Source organism: Nannobrachium achirus (genome assembly GCF_963921795.1).
Source record: "Nannobrachium achirus genome assembly, chromosome: 12".
In the NCBI taxonomy this organism is placed as follows: Eukaryota; Metazoa; Chordata; class Actinopteri; order Myctophiformes; family Myctophidae; genus Nannobrachium; species Nannobrachium achirus.
The window spans coordinates 49,275,757-49,291,476 of NC_137832.1; the positions used below are offsets into that span (position 1 = coordinate 49,275,757).

The window sequence follows — 15,720 nt, forward strand, 5'->3', positions numbered from 1 at the left end:
TGGGCAGTCAGGGCCCGTGGGTCTTGGGGGGATTCCAAATGGAACTTTACAGGTCTGTAGCTATTATTATTACTAGCCCTTACCCGTTCAAAGATATGAGCTCCAAAATGATGTGCAGTGTGTGGGTTATGGGATGTGCACCAGTTAAAGTTACTTTCCATCCCTCATATACTGTGTGACACAGTATATGAGGGATGGAAAGTAACTTTAACTGGTGCTTGCATGATGTAGGAGCATCAATGTAAGAAACCCGTTTCGTTTAATGGCTACAGAGATACTGTCCCCCCCAGCCCGCCCGCCCACCCGCCTGCACACACACCCGCCTGCCTGCACACACACACACACACACACACACACACACACACACACACACACACACACACACACACACACACACACAGAGCTGGTTAAACATTTTGCCTCAAGCTAGATGCAGAATAGATGTGCCTCATGCTAGATGCAGAATAGATAGTAGATACACCATAAAAATGCTAATATACAGCATAGGCCTACGATTTGTGAAAGTGACAAACGGGCTTCACAGTTATGTCAGGTGTGTTCATATGCTAATGGTGATGCGATTTCAGATCAATTGCTCCAGCCACTGAGGAGAAACACTGTTACAGACGGACACTCAGACAGACGGACGGACGGACGGACGGACAGACAGACATTCGGAAAATTATATGTTTGATGTGGTGAATGGTGATCATTGATGATCCATTGATAACCCCTCCAAATGAGGTGTAGCAATTTCTCTTTGACATAGGCCTACTACAAAACAAAAAATGTATGAGGGATTAACAGTATTTGCATATTATTTATTTAAACCAAAACAGATTTAGCCTACATATCCCTTAGCCTTAGCAGCAGCCTGGACTGGACTCACAATGGCCTAATGAGAGTCACATTGAGTGGAGTGGAGTGTAGCCTACATAATAGCTACCTACATAATATGTGTGTATGTTAGTATCTGTATGGTTTTGTGATATCATGACAGTTACGGATCCACCTCAACCTGGCAGTTTTAGCCAATTTGCCACGTATTATGTGTCTACGCTGCACTTACATTACAACAACAAAAAGCGATGGATCGGATTAAAATGCTTCTTATTAAACAATATGGAAGATACGGTTAATTCTGCTTGAGCGTACCATATTGTGACATATGTGAGCCTACAGTAACCACTTTATACTTGAAATCTGAACCTTTGTGCTGACCTATGTGGCAAATTGGCTAAACTACTCAACACCAGGTTGAGGTCAGTCCATGACTGTTGAGAGATATGTCTCGTCATGTTTCGCATGGCTGCTACTACTACTGTGTTACTACTACTGTACCTTTAACAAGGTGGACCCGTTCAGGGTGTGGTTTATCATCTCCAGAGTTTCCGGATGAACGTGCTTTCGTAAACAATGCAGGTGTGTGTGTGAAATGAAATCTGGTGCGCGATGGGAGAGGTGATCACTATGTTTTTGACCAGCAGGTCGATTTTGTTGGGATATGTATAACCTGGTTTTCTTGTAGCTTTAAAATAAGTTTATGATGGGCTAACTTAGTGTCTTGTGGAGTGGAGTTCGTCTGTGGACTGTGGATCATAACTTTTAGTCCCATTCGGACAGACTAGTCGGACTGGTTTGGAAGGAGCTAGCCTTTTGTTCATATGTTGTTGTTGTGAGTTCTGTGTCAGTCTGTGTTGGTCAGAACTTGATCATGAAGGTTGTCACGATCGCTGCGTTTCTACAGCTGTTGCGTGTGACAGGTGAGTGCACGCTCTCAAAAATAATAGAGGAGTTGCTGTCATAGGTTGCTGTAGGCTATATAGAGTTCTTTTTGGCAATGCAATTATTTCCACCCCTCTAGCATTAAAAAGGTCTGTAACGTGTTTTTTTGGGGGGGAAATCATTTGCTTTAGCTGCATTCTATGCCTTTGTGTTTTAACTTTTATTCATTTTAAGTTGTGAATAGCTGGGGCTGCAGTGGTTCTGTCAATGTGTCTTTCATTAGTATTTCATTTAAATAATGTATGTAATGTTTGTCAATGTTTTTTACGCTGTAGAAATGTTAGATTTGCTTCAACATTACAGTAGAGTCTGTTATAGATAATAACAATGAATTAGTAGTAGTAATCTGACTTATTATTGTTGTTTTTTAAAGTGTGTTTGCTGTAGGCAACCAGACTGTTCTTGTCCATTTTTATTTCACCTAGAGACTAGAGTAAAGTAGACCTTTTTTTCTGCAAACCTTTCTGTAATCCAAAGGTCCATTGAGTTCATTGTTTTCTGTAACCTTTTCTGTAACCCCCACCAGTTGTTTGTTATTATTGTTGTTGTTGTTATCATTATTATTTATAACAGACTACATGGTGATTCATTATTATAAAATATACATATTGTGCTACAGTCTCAGGTCAAAGCGTCAACGAAACAGTCTATGGAAGTCTGGGAGAAGACCTTCTACTTCAGTGTCATGGCGGTGATGGATCACCGGTCTACACGCGATGGACCAAAGATGGACAAGAAATCATGAAGAGAGATCACTCTGCAACTGCTGCTAGCCTACTAGATAGCCTACTAGCCTTAGCTGGACAACACCACACCATAATGGGCAACGGCACGCTATGCATCCGTGCGCTCACTGTTGCTGATGAGGGCACTTACCTCTGCAATTCATCATTCAACAACAGCACCACCACCACCGCGCAAACACGACTTCAGCTTAAAGTAGTCAGTGAGTATTTATAGCTGTTTTGGCCACAGAATGTTTTTGCTGTCCACCACAAGCTTACAGAGGGATATGATGGGTGTTTGTTTTGTGGTGTGCCACCTGACTGTAAATGCTGGGCACCACTGCAAGTTTCTACAGAAACTGGTTCTTCGGGATTAACATAACTTGTTTGTGGTTCATGCATAGCGAGGTAGATGGGCCTTTATTGATCCTGGTGTGGAAGTTCTGCAGGTGTCAAATACAGGATATGTAGCTACAGGTATGAGTAGAGTCCACTTCTAATATACACATCGTTGCTGTCGGGCAGAAAGCTCTTATCCCCTAGATATAACTTTTTGTGTGTTTATATATTTTTTCTTTTTGTAAATGAACACTCTGCTTGATCATACTACAGCCGTAGCGTCACACAAAAGCGTTGAAACGCTCAGCAAAACGCGCAGCGAAGTAGATCTGCTACATTTTCTATTTTTGAAAAGTATAACATTGTAATAACAGATAATAACCAAGTCTTTCTTTGCTTAGGTGCAGAGGTGCAAGAGTTAATCCAAGTAATCAATTTAAACAATTATAAAATAACAAAGATAAGATTTTGTCTTATTTTGTCTTCTTTTCTTCCCCCAAAACACATTAAAAATGGCAACAATAGCTTGTTGATTGCTATTTTGGTTCGATTTATATGATACAACTTCTCGTTTATTCAATTAATTGAAAACATAATCGATTGAATAATAGTTGCTGCTATAGCCACTAGCACACTATAATGAAACAGCACTGGTTACTTAAGGCTGCAGTTTCTGTGTGTGAAGAACTCCATGCTGCAGTTTTAGTCATATCTATCTCTTTCAGGTGGTCCACTAAACATATCGGCATCGATTGGTCCTGCCACTGCACTGACCAACGGGACGCTGTTCGTGAAACGAGGTGCAACCGTGTCCTTCAGCTGCTCGGCCATGTCGTATCCTTCTCAGATCCTGTCCTGGAGCTTCAAGGGAGGCAATGACTCCAGCAACGACTCCCTGACTACGGGCCCAGGATCCTCGTTGGACTTCAGGATAGAAGACATCCAGCCTGGAGCTCAGGGAGAGTACAGCTGCACAGCCCAGAACAGCCTCTCGCAAAGGAACACCACCTGGAGCGCACAGCTGCTGGTCTATTGTAGGTGACTCTCATCATGAGACCACACAGTTAAAGCCTCATTTCTGCTCTTGTGGATTAAAGTTCTCATTCGCCATGACTGATTTCAGTCATTTGGATTCCATGGAAGTCTAGGTCTCAGCATGTCTTCTATGGGACCATGTCACACACTGAAAATAGACCATGTACTGTACAAGCTGAGTGACAACAACACATCGCAGTGCGATGCGTTGTAAGCTTGTACATTTGAAGTGGTCAAACTAGCGATAAACACAAGCGATAGATCCATGTTCAAACTGGAAAATCCTAATGATCTTGTATATTTCTTAAATGCAACGGTTAAAGCCTCAATATGTAATTGAATTTTCTTCAACTGGTATGGCTAATGGCTATATGGCTACCAAAACATAATTTTAAATATTGCGTTATGAAACGCACTGCTAGTGTGTGGGGGTGGCTCCTTTCACTCAGTTTCATAAATCGCAGTTTAGGACTTTTGATTGATTGAATATTATATTAGAGAGAAATGCGAAACAGCACAAGTACAGTCAAACCACTTGGTCTAAAAGACCAAAATAGTCCTTGCGGTCTTGTTTCCAATGCTTTCCATACACTCTGTGGTACAGCGGTACCGCTTGCCAAAAAAACAGCTCTACCTCTGACGGTGAAGCGCGTTGGCTTGTAGATCTGTTATTTTATGGCAAGGTACATCTTTGTAAGATGAAGAATGAATTAAGCCCTAGTGACAGACTTTCTAGTATTTGTACTGGCTTTCTATGGCATAGCAACACAGCATCTAAAGCCTTGTAATGACAAGAATACGAACAAAGACCATAATGAATAATTAAATCTGTACAGATGACCAAAAGTCAGTGGACACCCTTTCTAATTAGTGCACTTTGTTCCAGTGAATGGAAACCTTAATGCTACAGCAACGATGACATTCTAATCTAGACGATAAATTTGCTTCCAAATTTGGAAATGGCCTTGTCCTAATTTAGAATGACAACCCAAACTAATTTCAGATAGATTGAACCCAGATCTCATCTGTAAATATTCTTCAAAATACTATTGCTGGTACAGTATCTTTCCCCAGTAAAAAAAAAAAAAGATAGTTACAGTATAAGAACTACTGTCTAATGTTGTACCAACATAGGACAAAGAAACTATTCACTGCAATTAACACTCAGCCATTTCAAAGGGAAATGTGATTAATGGATGTTGGACCATATCTCAATATATTTAGGGTAAAACAATAGACATTTCAAGGAAATGCAATAGATGATTTGAACCTTGAACTTTGATTTCATGACTAACGCACAAAAGCACAACCAGAACAATTGCGTCCAGGTTTGTTTAAATGTCTGTATGGTGGTCTGTTTGTTTTGAGAGTAACTCAGTAAGGAGAATGTTATCTTCAGCCTCAGGACAGGGCTGTGGTCACTTTAATCTGATATGATGGATTGACTTCCTAAAATCCAAATTCCTGTTTCACAACAGTTTTCTTTTTTTGTCTGCCGTCTAGCCTGGGAAACACACACACACACACACACACACACACACACACACACACACACACACACACACACACACACACACACACACACACACACACACACACACACACACACACACACAGAGAGAGAGAGAGGATGTTGCTTAACTCATGCATGTGATTCTGTATAGAGTCATCAGGTCTGTAATACTTAGATTTCCATTCTAATATCCAAAACGTGGGTTTCAGATGGTAGTAAAGCAATGCCGTATCGCTCTCACTATTAAGATGAGCTGGTTTATAAGTTTGAGAAAAGGGGAGCTGATAGGGAGGGTGTTGCACTGACATAGTCAAATAGGAAGGTCACAGATAATAATAATAAAAATAAAATAAACAATAATAATATAATCACACTTATATACTGTACCCAAAGTCACTTGAAGTAAATTGACCTCCTTCTATCGTTGGCAGAAACCTTGTATCTCTTTCGTGGGGTTTTCCCTTCATAAATGAATGCCTTATTTTATACTTTGTCCTATGACAGTGTCACACAAAAGTAGCTAAAATATCCGATCTACATGCTTACAATGCGTTATGACGGGTTGAGAGTAGCAGCATTTCAAAAACCTTTGCCTGTGGCTTTTATAAATATTTAACCAATGAAAAGTATTAACAAGAACTTTTGACTAAATAATAACTACATTGAAACTAGTTGGAACACTTAAGTTATTTTTTCTATTTTCTGAAAAGTAACTGGTTTGGACTTTCCGATCCACAATGACAGCAACCATATGCTACAGTGGTTCTCAAAGTGGCGTCTGGGGTCCTTGAGGGGGTTCCAGGGGGTCTCCAGTTAAATGTGTTCATATAGCTTCAAAATCAGTTAAACCACTTTAACCCTATTTTGTACTATGGCTGTTCGAAAAAAGCTGCACGACAAGGTCATTTGAAACATTTGAAAATCTTTTAAAAACACAAACGTCCCTGGCACACAATCTTTAGATGGGGGTCCCTGTATTTTGGCCGCAGCCAAATAAAATACATGGGGGTCATTGACACGAATGAAAATGTTTGGAAACCTCTGCTTTATGCATTGTGAAAATCACTCCATCATTTGTCCCATCCAGATGTCCCAGAAAGGCACCCCGAGTGCCTGTGGAAGCTGGGAGAGGACCCCGTCCACGTCCACTTCATCTGCAGCTGGCTGGGGGCGTACCCCACGCCCACACTGTACTGGGGGGAGAACCACCTGGAGCCTGGCCATCATCTGCACGGCCACCTTTTCGGCTCGGAGCAGAACGACAGTGTGGCGCTGGTGCTCAACAGAACCCTGCTGTTCGACGGGATGGCCCTGAAATGCAAGGCGGAACACCCAGTGCTCAACCTGGAAGACGAGAAGAACAGCTGCATGTTTGTCCTCGGTAAGCATGTACCTAGATCTTAAATTGCAAGTTGTAGATCGGCTATTCTCAAATGGACAAAGTAATAAAATGGAGGATAATTGCTTAATGCATTGGTTCTCAAAGTGAGGTCTGGGGGACCCCCAGGGGTCCCCAGCTAAATGATAGCTAGGAACCAACAGGTCCATTTAGTTCCATTTTGTACACTCTCTGAGTTAGATTAACATTGATTTTACAATATGAATTAGGGTCTTAGAGATAGAAATGCCATTAAATGGGGGTCCGTAGCCTATTGCGTGTCAAACTGGGGGTCCTTGAAATTAAAATGTTTGGGAATCACTGCTAGAGCCGTAAAAATCATCTCCTATGGGGGTCCCTGGCATATCTTTTCAAATGGGGGTCCGCGGTCTAATAAGTGTCAATTTGGGAGTCCTTGACATGAGAAGGTTTGGCTTAATGTATGTTAATTGTAGTGGAATAAAAAGCTGTTGTGGAGCATTGAAAGGACATACCCAAGTAAAGTAAAAGTACCTCAAAATTGTGCTTAAGTACAGTACTTGAGTAAATGTACTTAGTTACTTTTCGCCACTGTCTGTAAACATGTGGTCATACGTTGAAAAACGTGTCCCATGACCAGTAGGCTACAGAACGAAGATGTGTTGAATGATTTATGTACTTTCCACTTGAGTGTAAACCTCTGACCACCGTGTCTCTTTGAGACTCTCAGAAAAGTCACCCACCGTGAAACCATCCAGGAGAGAGAGACAGTAATTTCATTATCGTCCTTAATTTTCTTTAATCGATTATTAAAAAATATATTTTTTTTAATTAAATGTATTTTCAGATAATATATCAACAAACTCACAATGAGATGCAACACATTATGAGCTTGTAAATTGTCTATTTTTTGACTATCTTTGCCTTTGTCTAAAAGATGGCTTAAGTGGTTAATCAGAATATTTGATTCAGTCGACACATTTTTCGCATAGCATCATTATTAACCGAATAATAACGTGTAATAATCACTGAGAACCTATTTGATTGTTGCAGCCCTAATTGAGTGATTAGTTAAACTGTTGATATGTTTTGCAAATGAGAATTCTATAAGGCGTACAGATTTCATGTAATCCTTACACGCTACAGAGTATATAAACCTAATAAATAGACGGCAGCCAATATCATTGATGTAGCTCCTGTCAAGAGGCTTGCACCATCTGTTTGCTGCTGTAGTGTTAGTGTATGGAGGCCTACTGGAGGCTTTGATCAGCATCCGCTACCAACTCATAGTTACATCAAGCTGTGTACACAACCATCCCATGTTGATTGCGGTATTGAAGCACTAGGGTACACAGAAAGGTTGGCCGCGGACATACACTTGGTCCAGTGCCAAAACAAGTACAGGTTTTGGCATGGGAGCAATGACTCAACAGCACGTTGAGTCATTCAATGCTGCAGGTTTTAACGTCACAAGACATGGTTATGAAGACATGACTTGAACAATCAGAAGGAGACAAGCTGTATCTGCTTTTTGCCTCGCTATCTGTTGTCTTGTCATTTTCCCAACATGTGCCAATTCTTGTACACATTTATCACCCTGCTATGCATTGATTTGTTAAAAAAGGTCTACATTGTATATCTATATTGATATTGTATAGATATTGTGACTAGATATCGTTTATGGATATTTTAATATTGTGTTAAATTGCATGTTAGCTAATATCCATTACATTATTTACAGTATGTATTTTTTTAAATGTGTTTATTTGACGGGGACAATTTTTGGGGCGGCTGTGGCTATAGAGCAAGTCGTCCAATGATCCGTAGGTCGGCAGTTCGAATACCGGCTCCTCCTGTCCACATGTCAAAGTGTCCTTGTAGTCCACCGGCCCAAAAGCTCAAGCAATAGGGTTGAACCTGTGGTGTCATGTCATGCCGTACTTTTTATTTCAGTTTTATCTATTAGTTTGGTCATTAAGGTCCACAGAATGAGAGGAATGTTCTGCCGGAAAAAAGGTTATGGCCATTTGTATATTCACTGTCCCATTGACTTCACTACAGGAAAAGAATAATATATACCGGTATACTGTATAAAGAAATCTGCTTTAAGTAGCATGTGAGGGGTCAAACTAGGGGTATTTCATTATTCTGAATCTATTGCAAGCATTTGTTTTGCATGGAAAAACATTCCGTGGGCTAAAAACAGCCCCGCAAACTATGAAAAGTGATGACTCATCCAAAAAATGAAAAGAAAGCGATGACTCACTTTTCGCAGTTGTGTGGGGACGTTTTTAGCCATGACATCACAAGTCATCTCACATTGCCTCCAATGAGTCTTCGGTGTTAGCTAGCATGTGTGAATGTGGGAAGTGAGGACGCTGGCGTTGACTATTTGCCGCTTCACCTCCCAATGTATGAATTAATGGAACATTGTAAAGCGTTTTGAGTGCTTAGAAAATTGCTATAAAAATGCAATCTGTTATTTTGCTACCCCTGTCCCTGGTTACAAGTACAACATATGCTAAAAACACAGATGTTAAAACATACAATTACAATAAACACATGAGAAGTGAACATTCCCAAACTGATCACACAATAACCCATAAAAGCAATGACACATTATATTTAATTACTGTATGTGCGTTGTCTCTCTCTCCTGATGGAGGGAGGTAAATGCAATGGTGTCCGAAGTACTACAATAAAGATTGTGGTCCGTTTTTCCAATATGTCATTCTGTCCTATTCCTAATCTTTCAATGGAAGTGTAGGTAGACCACCTCTAAAAACTGCAGATGTTGTAGTAGTTATCTCTAAAACAATTGTTTATTCATTCAAATACCAGTAAGTCCCAGGCCGAACCTATAGGGTGTGCCAAATGTAGTTCTAAGAGCGGCCATTTCTTGGGTAAACACAGCCTTACACAGGTGTTCTGATTAGACTATAGCATTAGTTCTATGCAATCAAACAATTGAAACACCTGTGTTTTGACCCAAGAAATGGCCGCTAAGGACTACAATGACGTAGCCGCTGGCACACACTATACAGTGGAAAGGGAAGATTTGTGTTTAAGTCTGAACGCAGGCCGTTGTGTGTTCCCTCTCAGAGCCTCCGTTCCCTGATGGAGAGCCTCTGGCCACGGCGCTGGAGGGAACCGACAAGACCCTGACCTGCACAGAGGGCCACTCGCTCCCCCCTGCCAACACCACCTGGATGAGGACCGCCCAACAGGTAGGGCTGCTGTCACCATCATGACATTTTAGTAGTGTTGATTAATTGTCAAACTAATATTTAAGATTAACACATTAAATGTTGTTTTTGGCATGGAACATAATAAATCAAAATTACATTTATGTTTGCCTTTTTAGTCTTTGGAAACATGAAAAGTTGCACAGGGCAGTTATGACGATTAACTCAAATATACCAAGAAATGACTGACAATGACCTGTACCAATTGTCAAAAATAAATACTGTGATATTGCCAAAACAGCTAATTTATTTAATAATTGTACAATTTCAAAAGGTTTAAAAAATGGCTGAAATGATTTCAAATGGTTTCAAACAAGGCAGAAAGAGCCTGCTGGTTGGTCAGTCAGGGACCAAACAGAAGGCTGACAAAGGGTGAATTGCCAATAGCAATGGCAATTCTGAAAATTCTCCTACAGATTAATTTATACAGCTGAATGGAAACCATTCTGATAACAATGTAAAAGATAATGGCAATTATCTCCAAACAAATGTTCAGGAAGCCATCGTGGCCGGATCCAAGTACATCCTGTCTGTGGAGGGCCCCGCCCTCAAGCTCACCATCCTCAACGTCTCCAAAGAGGACCAGGGTCTCTACTTCTGCCGCAGCGAGAACCTGCTGGGGGTCCGCGAGCTGGAGGTCTACCTCACTGTCAAGAGTGAGTTACTGTGTGTGTGTGTGTGTGTGTGTGTGTGTGTGTGTGTGTGTGTGTGTGTGTGTGTGTGGCTGAGGTTGTTTGATGGAAAACGCCTGACACGCACATGCAAACACCCACAAAATGCCACTTTTACACTCGTATTTACATACAGTAGGTCTGCTTGCGTATGTGTTTGCCGAGCAGTCAAGTCAAGTGAAATATATTTGCACTTTTCATACAACAGGTGCAGAGTTGCAGACTCGATGTAGCAATACCGGCAATTCAATCAGTCATTTTGTTACAGCAATAGAACATGCACTGTTTGCCTTGTTCAGTAAACAAGACATGTTGACACAGTAGAAGCATAGTTCATTAGCAGGTCTAGATGTGTCAAAGTAACATAATTGATTATTTCCGCTATTTTCCGGGTTTCATAGAAGGGTCTGTGATTGACAGAACTAGGACCAGACCACTTCGGTCTGGCCCTAGTTCGGTAGGGAATTTATTTAACTTTTTTGACAACAACAGTATCGGTAGTTATGCAGCCGATGCTTTTTTACCACTTTCAACCCGGTGTCCCTGATTTTGGCATGTCATAATTGGTGAAAAACTGAAAATGTTTCAAGAATAGAACTACATACAAGCTTACAACGCGTGTTTTGAGCTTGTAGATCGGCTATTATTGAACATTATTGACTAGAGTACATTTAGGACAGGCAGATTCTAGAAACGCCTTCTAAATCATGACCTAAGTTTTTCTGAAAAACTTCAAATATTTATTCAACAATTACAAAAACATTATGCTGCTATATACTGTACATAGCAACAAGAACCCCAAAAGGGGTTCCCGTCCTGAAGGGTAAAAACACCAAAAGGGGTTAAAATGAAGTTCTGTTGTGTTATTGTTTTTATACACCAAAAAGCGATTCTTTTTTTGTAAAACTTTGATCAGCATTGGACCCAAATATCTGTCACGCTGTCTGGCTCTAGAATGAACTCACTGAGGAGAAACCTAATCATACATATGAGTGAAAACAACACAAAGCCAGTCAACACAGGACAGGTTGCAGCTCACCCCCTCCCGGAATGTTGACCGACCTGTCGGCTCTCTTTATGTACACAATACACGTGTGCACATTGCACATTCACATCCCCTTCTCTGTGTTTTGCTTTGTCTCCGCAGCTTCCGCTCCGTACTCGGGAGCGATCATCGGAATCTTTCTGGCTGCGTTGATCGTGGGCTCGGGCATCATCATAGCTAAAACGCTCTACTCCAGCCGGGACCGAATTTGCCTGGGTAAGATGGATTAACTTGCACCCCATGATTCAGATCACACTGCCAGTGGTGGAAAGTAACTAAGTACATTTACTCAAGACTAGCATTATGATACTTAAAAGTCTGGAAATCAAAATGTACTTGAGTAAAAGTACAAAGGTATTGGCATCAGAATGTACTTATAGTACCAAAAGTAAAAGTACAAAATGTTTGAAAATAGCGGATCTACAAGCTCACAACGCGTTGCGATGCGACACGTTATGAGCTTTTAGATCCGCTATTTTCAAATATCCTAGGTATAAAATAGGGCTTAAGTGGTTAGTGTATCTTTTATAATATTATAATTTATATCTGCAAAGTAACAAGTAAATAACGTTTATAATAATTGTGGTGGAGTAAAAGTACAATATTTGCTGCCGCTGAGATGTAGTGGAGTAGAAGTAAAAGTATTGGAAATTTGAAATACTCAAGTAAAGTACAAATATCCCAATACAGTACTTGAGTAAATGTACTTACAACAATGATCTTTAGTTACTATTTACTTTGCCAAGGTGCAACAATGTCCTCACAGTTCCAAAGTAACAGTACTCAAGAATGGCCCATTTCACAATCTTATTAGTGGATTGTAATTAGTAATGTATTATGTGTTCATCTCTTTAATGTTGCAGCTGGTAAAGGCTTTGATTACGTTATGTGCTGCCAGGTAGTTTAATTTATTATAATAATAACGAATTAAGTGCTTATTTTTTATATGAATAATCACAATCTACAAAGTTTCTTGTGGAAATGAGTCACATGCCACTTTCTTATAATTTCATAAAGTGCGTATTGGCTATTATTTCTTTTTATTGTTTTGTCATTGTTATGCAAAAATGTATTCATCAAAATGTCACCAGCAACCTTGATTTAACAATTGCTATTCATATTTCCATTACAGGGAGCATCTTTGGGTGAGTTTCTCACATTTACTAATGCAATACATAATATTATGCATGATTCCCATAAAAGACCAAATACCTTGCAAGTTGTGTCCTTCTAGCTACCTAGTTCACCTACAGTATTCTATACAGTAAACATATTGAGTTTTCATTTAATCAACACTGAGTGTGCACAAATGGAACCAAATGGACCTTAGGGCTGATGCATAATCCACTTTAACGGTGGGACTACACCAAAAAATATGCACATACGCGCGTACTGTCCGTGAAGAGGCTCGCGTATGCGCAAACGCTCCAGGCTACACCAAGGAGGGAGTATAAGTGAGGAAGACCAGATAGTCTATGTACAAAACGCATAGGCGTGCTTAAAAAATAGAACCGATCCTATTTTTAGGGAATGCGTATCCGTGGTTCGCGCTATCCGTACGCCTGGTGTAGCCGGCTGAATTGATATACATTGGCTCTATCCAAAACGCGCATACGCCCGCGCGCCCCGCATACGCACGCATACGCACTGACGCGCGCGAAACGGCTTGGTGTAGTCCCACCGTTAGGGCGGATTCACACTGCAGTCCGATTGATTTGAACTGTTCCTGAAAACAGTTGCCTTGTCCCCGCTGAACAGCATTCACATTGGCCAAAATTATTCTGCGCCTGGACTCCCTGGAGTCCACTTCATTCAACTGTAATTGTATTTGTGTGCCTCCCGGGGGCGCTGTTGACTATGGGGCTTTGGGAGATATAAAACGTCATGTCACAGAAGAAGAGTATCTCATCAGAATTTAGAGCGAATATATCGGTTCGGCTGCTGAACAACCGAACCGAAAACCAAACCGAAATCAATTCGTCTGCAAAAGTGTAGTATGCATCGGCCCTTAGTCGGTCTATAACTCCAAGAGTGTGTACAACTCTTAGAGTTAAATGTACCACTCCGTGTAACATCCTATCTGACCATGTGGTTCTCTAGTCAAGTGGAGGATGACAGGGGAGATGTACTGAGCCTGGTGGAGTCGGATGAGGAGGAGATCTTTCAGGACACGGTGCCCAGGCTTCCCCCTCTGAGTCTGACCAATGGAAACCACACAACGCTTGTCCAGATACACCGCATCCCGTCCAGTAAGACACTGTTCCACAAACAATAGGTCCGGGTCCGGGCCGGGGACCCATTTTTATGGGTTGCAACTTAAGTAAATATCCCTTTTTTCACGTTTCAGTAATAATAATAATTATTATTATTATTTTGTTTTCAAAAGATTTTCATACATTTTCAGAAAATAAGATCTTAGATTTTTCATATAAATTTAAATAATTCAAAACGTTTTCTAAAGCATTTCATACATTTTCTAATTTCATAAATAAAGATTAAATACAATTAGAGAAAATGGCAGATCTACAAAATGGACTATTCATTGTAAATCGGCTGTTTTCTTTCTATTTCTTTTAATGGCACTTAATTGGTTAATATACTGTACAAATTGAGCCTTTGGGTCTCGAGCTGAACAGGTTTGGGAAGCCCTGTAGTAAGACACAACCATGCCACATTGCCATTGACTTTTTCACAGTACGATTTATTATTGTGCAATATGAAACGGAATGTAAAATGAATATCTTTTGTGTTTTTAGGCGAAAACGAAGACACAGAAGTTGCTGAGACAAGCCTGCAGCGGCAAGAAGACACTGTACGGACAGAAGAAGCAACAGATCTTGTAACATTTTAGTATCGGGTAGAAAATTATCTTTTAAATGCAAATGACTTTTAATTGCTATGAGACTGTGAACAAAATTGGTGGGAGTGGTGTGTAAAGAATAATAATTTACTGCAAGTCTTCTTTTTTTTTTAAATACGTTTTTATAAGTTTTGCTATGATTGGTAGTGTGTGCTGTACCGATGTTTGAATGTGGTGTTCTAATGTTTAGGACCATAAAACAAGTTGTTTAAAAAAGTGGTGAATGCATCTATCTGTTCCACATCATTCAGAAGCCCGAATGTGGGCCGGGTGCATTAGCTAATACTGTAATCTTTCTGGTTAACATTGGTGCAAGGACATACTGGCACTGATGTAATGGCACAAGTGAGTGATTCTCAAGGTTTTTCATTTCAAGGACCCCCAGTTTGAAACGCATTAGGCCACAGACCTCTATTTGATACTTTTCTTCTTCTTTTTTTTCCTTTTTTTTCTGGGACCCCAATGTAAAATCCCCAGTGCTTATTTCACTCTCAGAGTGTACAAATGGAATCCATTTGGTTCCATTTGTACACTCTCAGTGCTACAGACCCAAATTGTCCATTCAGAAGATCCCTGGTGGTCCCCTGACCTGACACTGACAAAGTGGCATAAGTGTGTACCGACATTGAACAAGGTCTTAAATGAAGTGCAGTGTAACCGAACAAAAATATGAGTCAACCAGTAAGACTCCCTAATCGGGAGATAAGCAGCGACTGTCCCGTCGCATACACAAACTTTAGAAGGCAATGGTAGCATACAGGAGGTAATATGGGAAATGTGACAGATCCATGTTGATGACATGACTTTAGAGATATTGTGTACCGCTTTGCGTGATTTTAGGCCCAAATCTGTAGCAACAGTGTCCAAAAATGTATTTTGCTAAAAACGTCCTGATGGTGGCGCTAGAAGAGGGCCATGTGAGAAATGAGGGGTGGAGGTTGTGGTTTGCCAAGGAGTGTGTGTGCAAAGTTTGGCATGGATAGGGGCAACAGCGCCGGAGATAAGAGTAGGGCAAAAGTGTGACGTGACGTGACCAGACAGACAGACAGACAGACAGACAGACAGACAGACAGACAGACAGACAGACAGACAGACTGACTGACTGACTGACTGACTGACTGACTGACTGACTGACTGACTGACTG

General features: G+C 40.7%; 1 protein-coding gene across 1 annotated transcript; it reads left to right on the top strand.

Annotated features, from left to right (window-relative positions):
- Positions 1 to 794: 794 nt before the first annotated feature.
- vsig10 (V-set and immunoglobulin domain containing 10) lies at positions 795 to 14,622 on the top strand. The gene is made up of 10 exons (XM_080738715.1): positions 795 to 1,763; positions 2,405 to 2,731; positions 3,575 to 3,883; positions 6,485 to 6,778; positions 9,857 to 9,981; positions 10,496 to 10,655; positions 11,818 to 11,931; positions 12,848 to 12,860; positions 13,738 to 13,964; positions 14,472 to 14,622. Exons 1-10 carry the CDS (start codon positions 1,715 to 1,717, stop codon positions 14,564 to 14,566), a joined length of 1,713 nt encoding a protein of 570 aa, XP_080594841.1. The 5' UTR covers positions 795 to 1,714; the 3' UTR covers positions 14,567 to 14,622.
- The last annotated feature ends 1,098 nt before the right edge of the window (positions 14,623 to 15,720 follow it).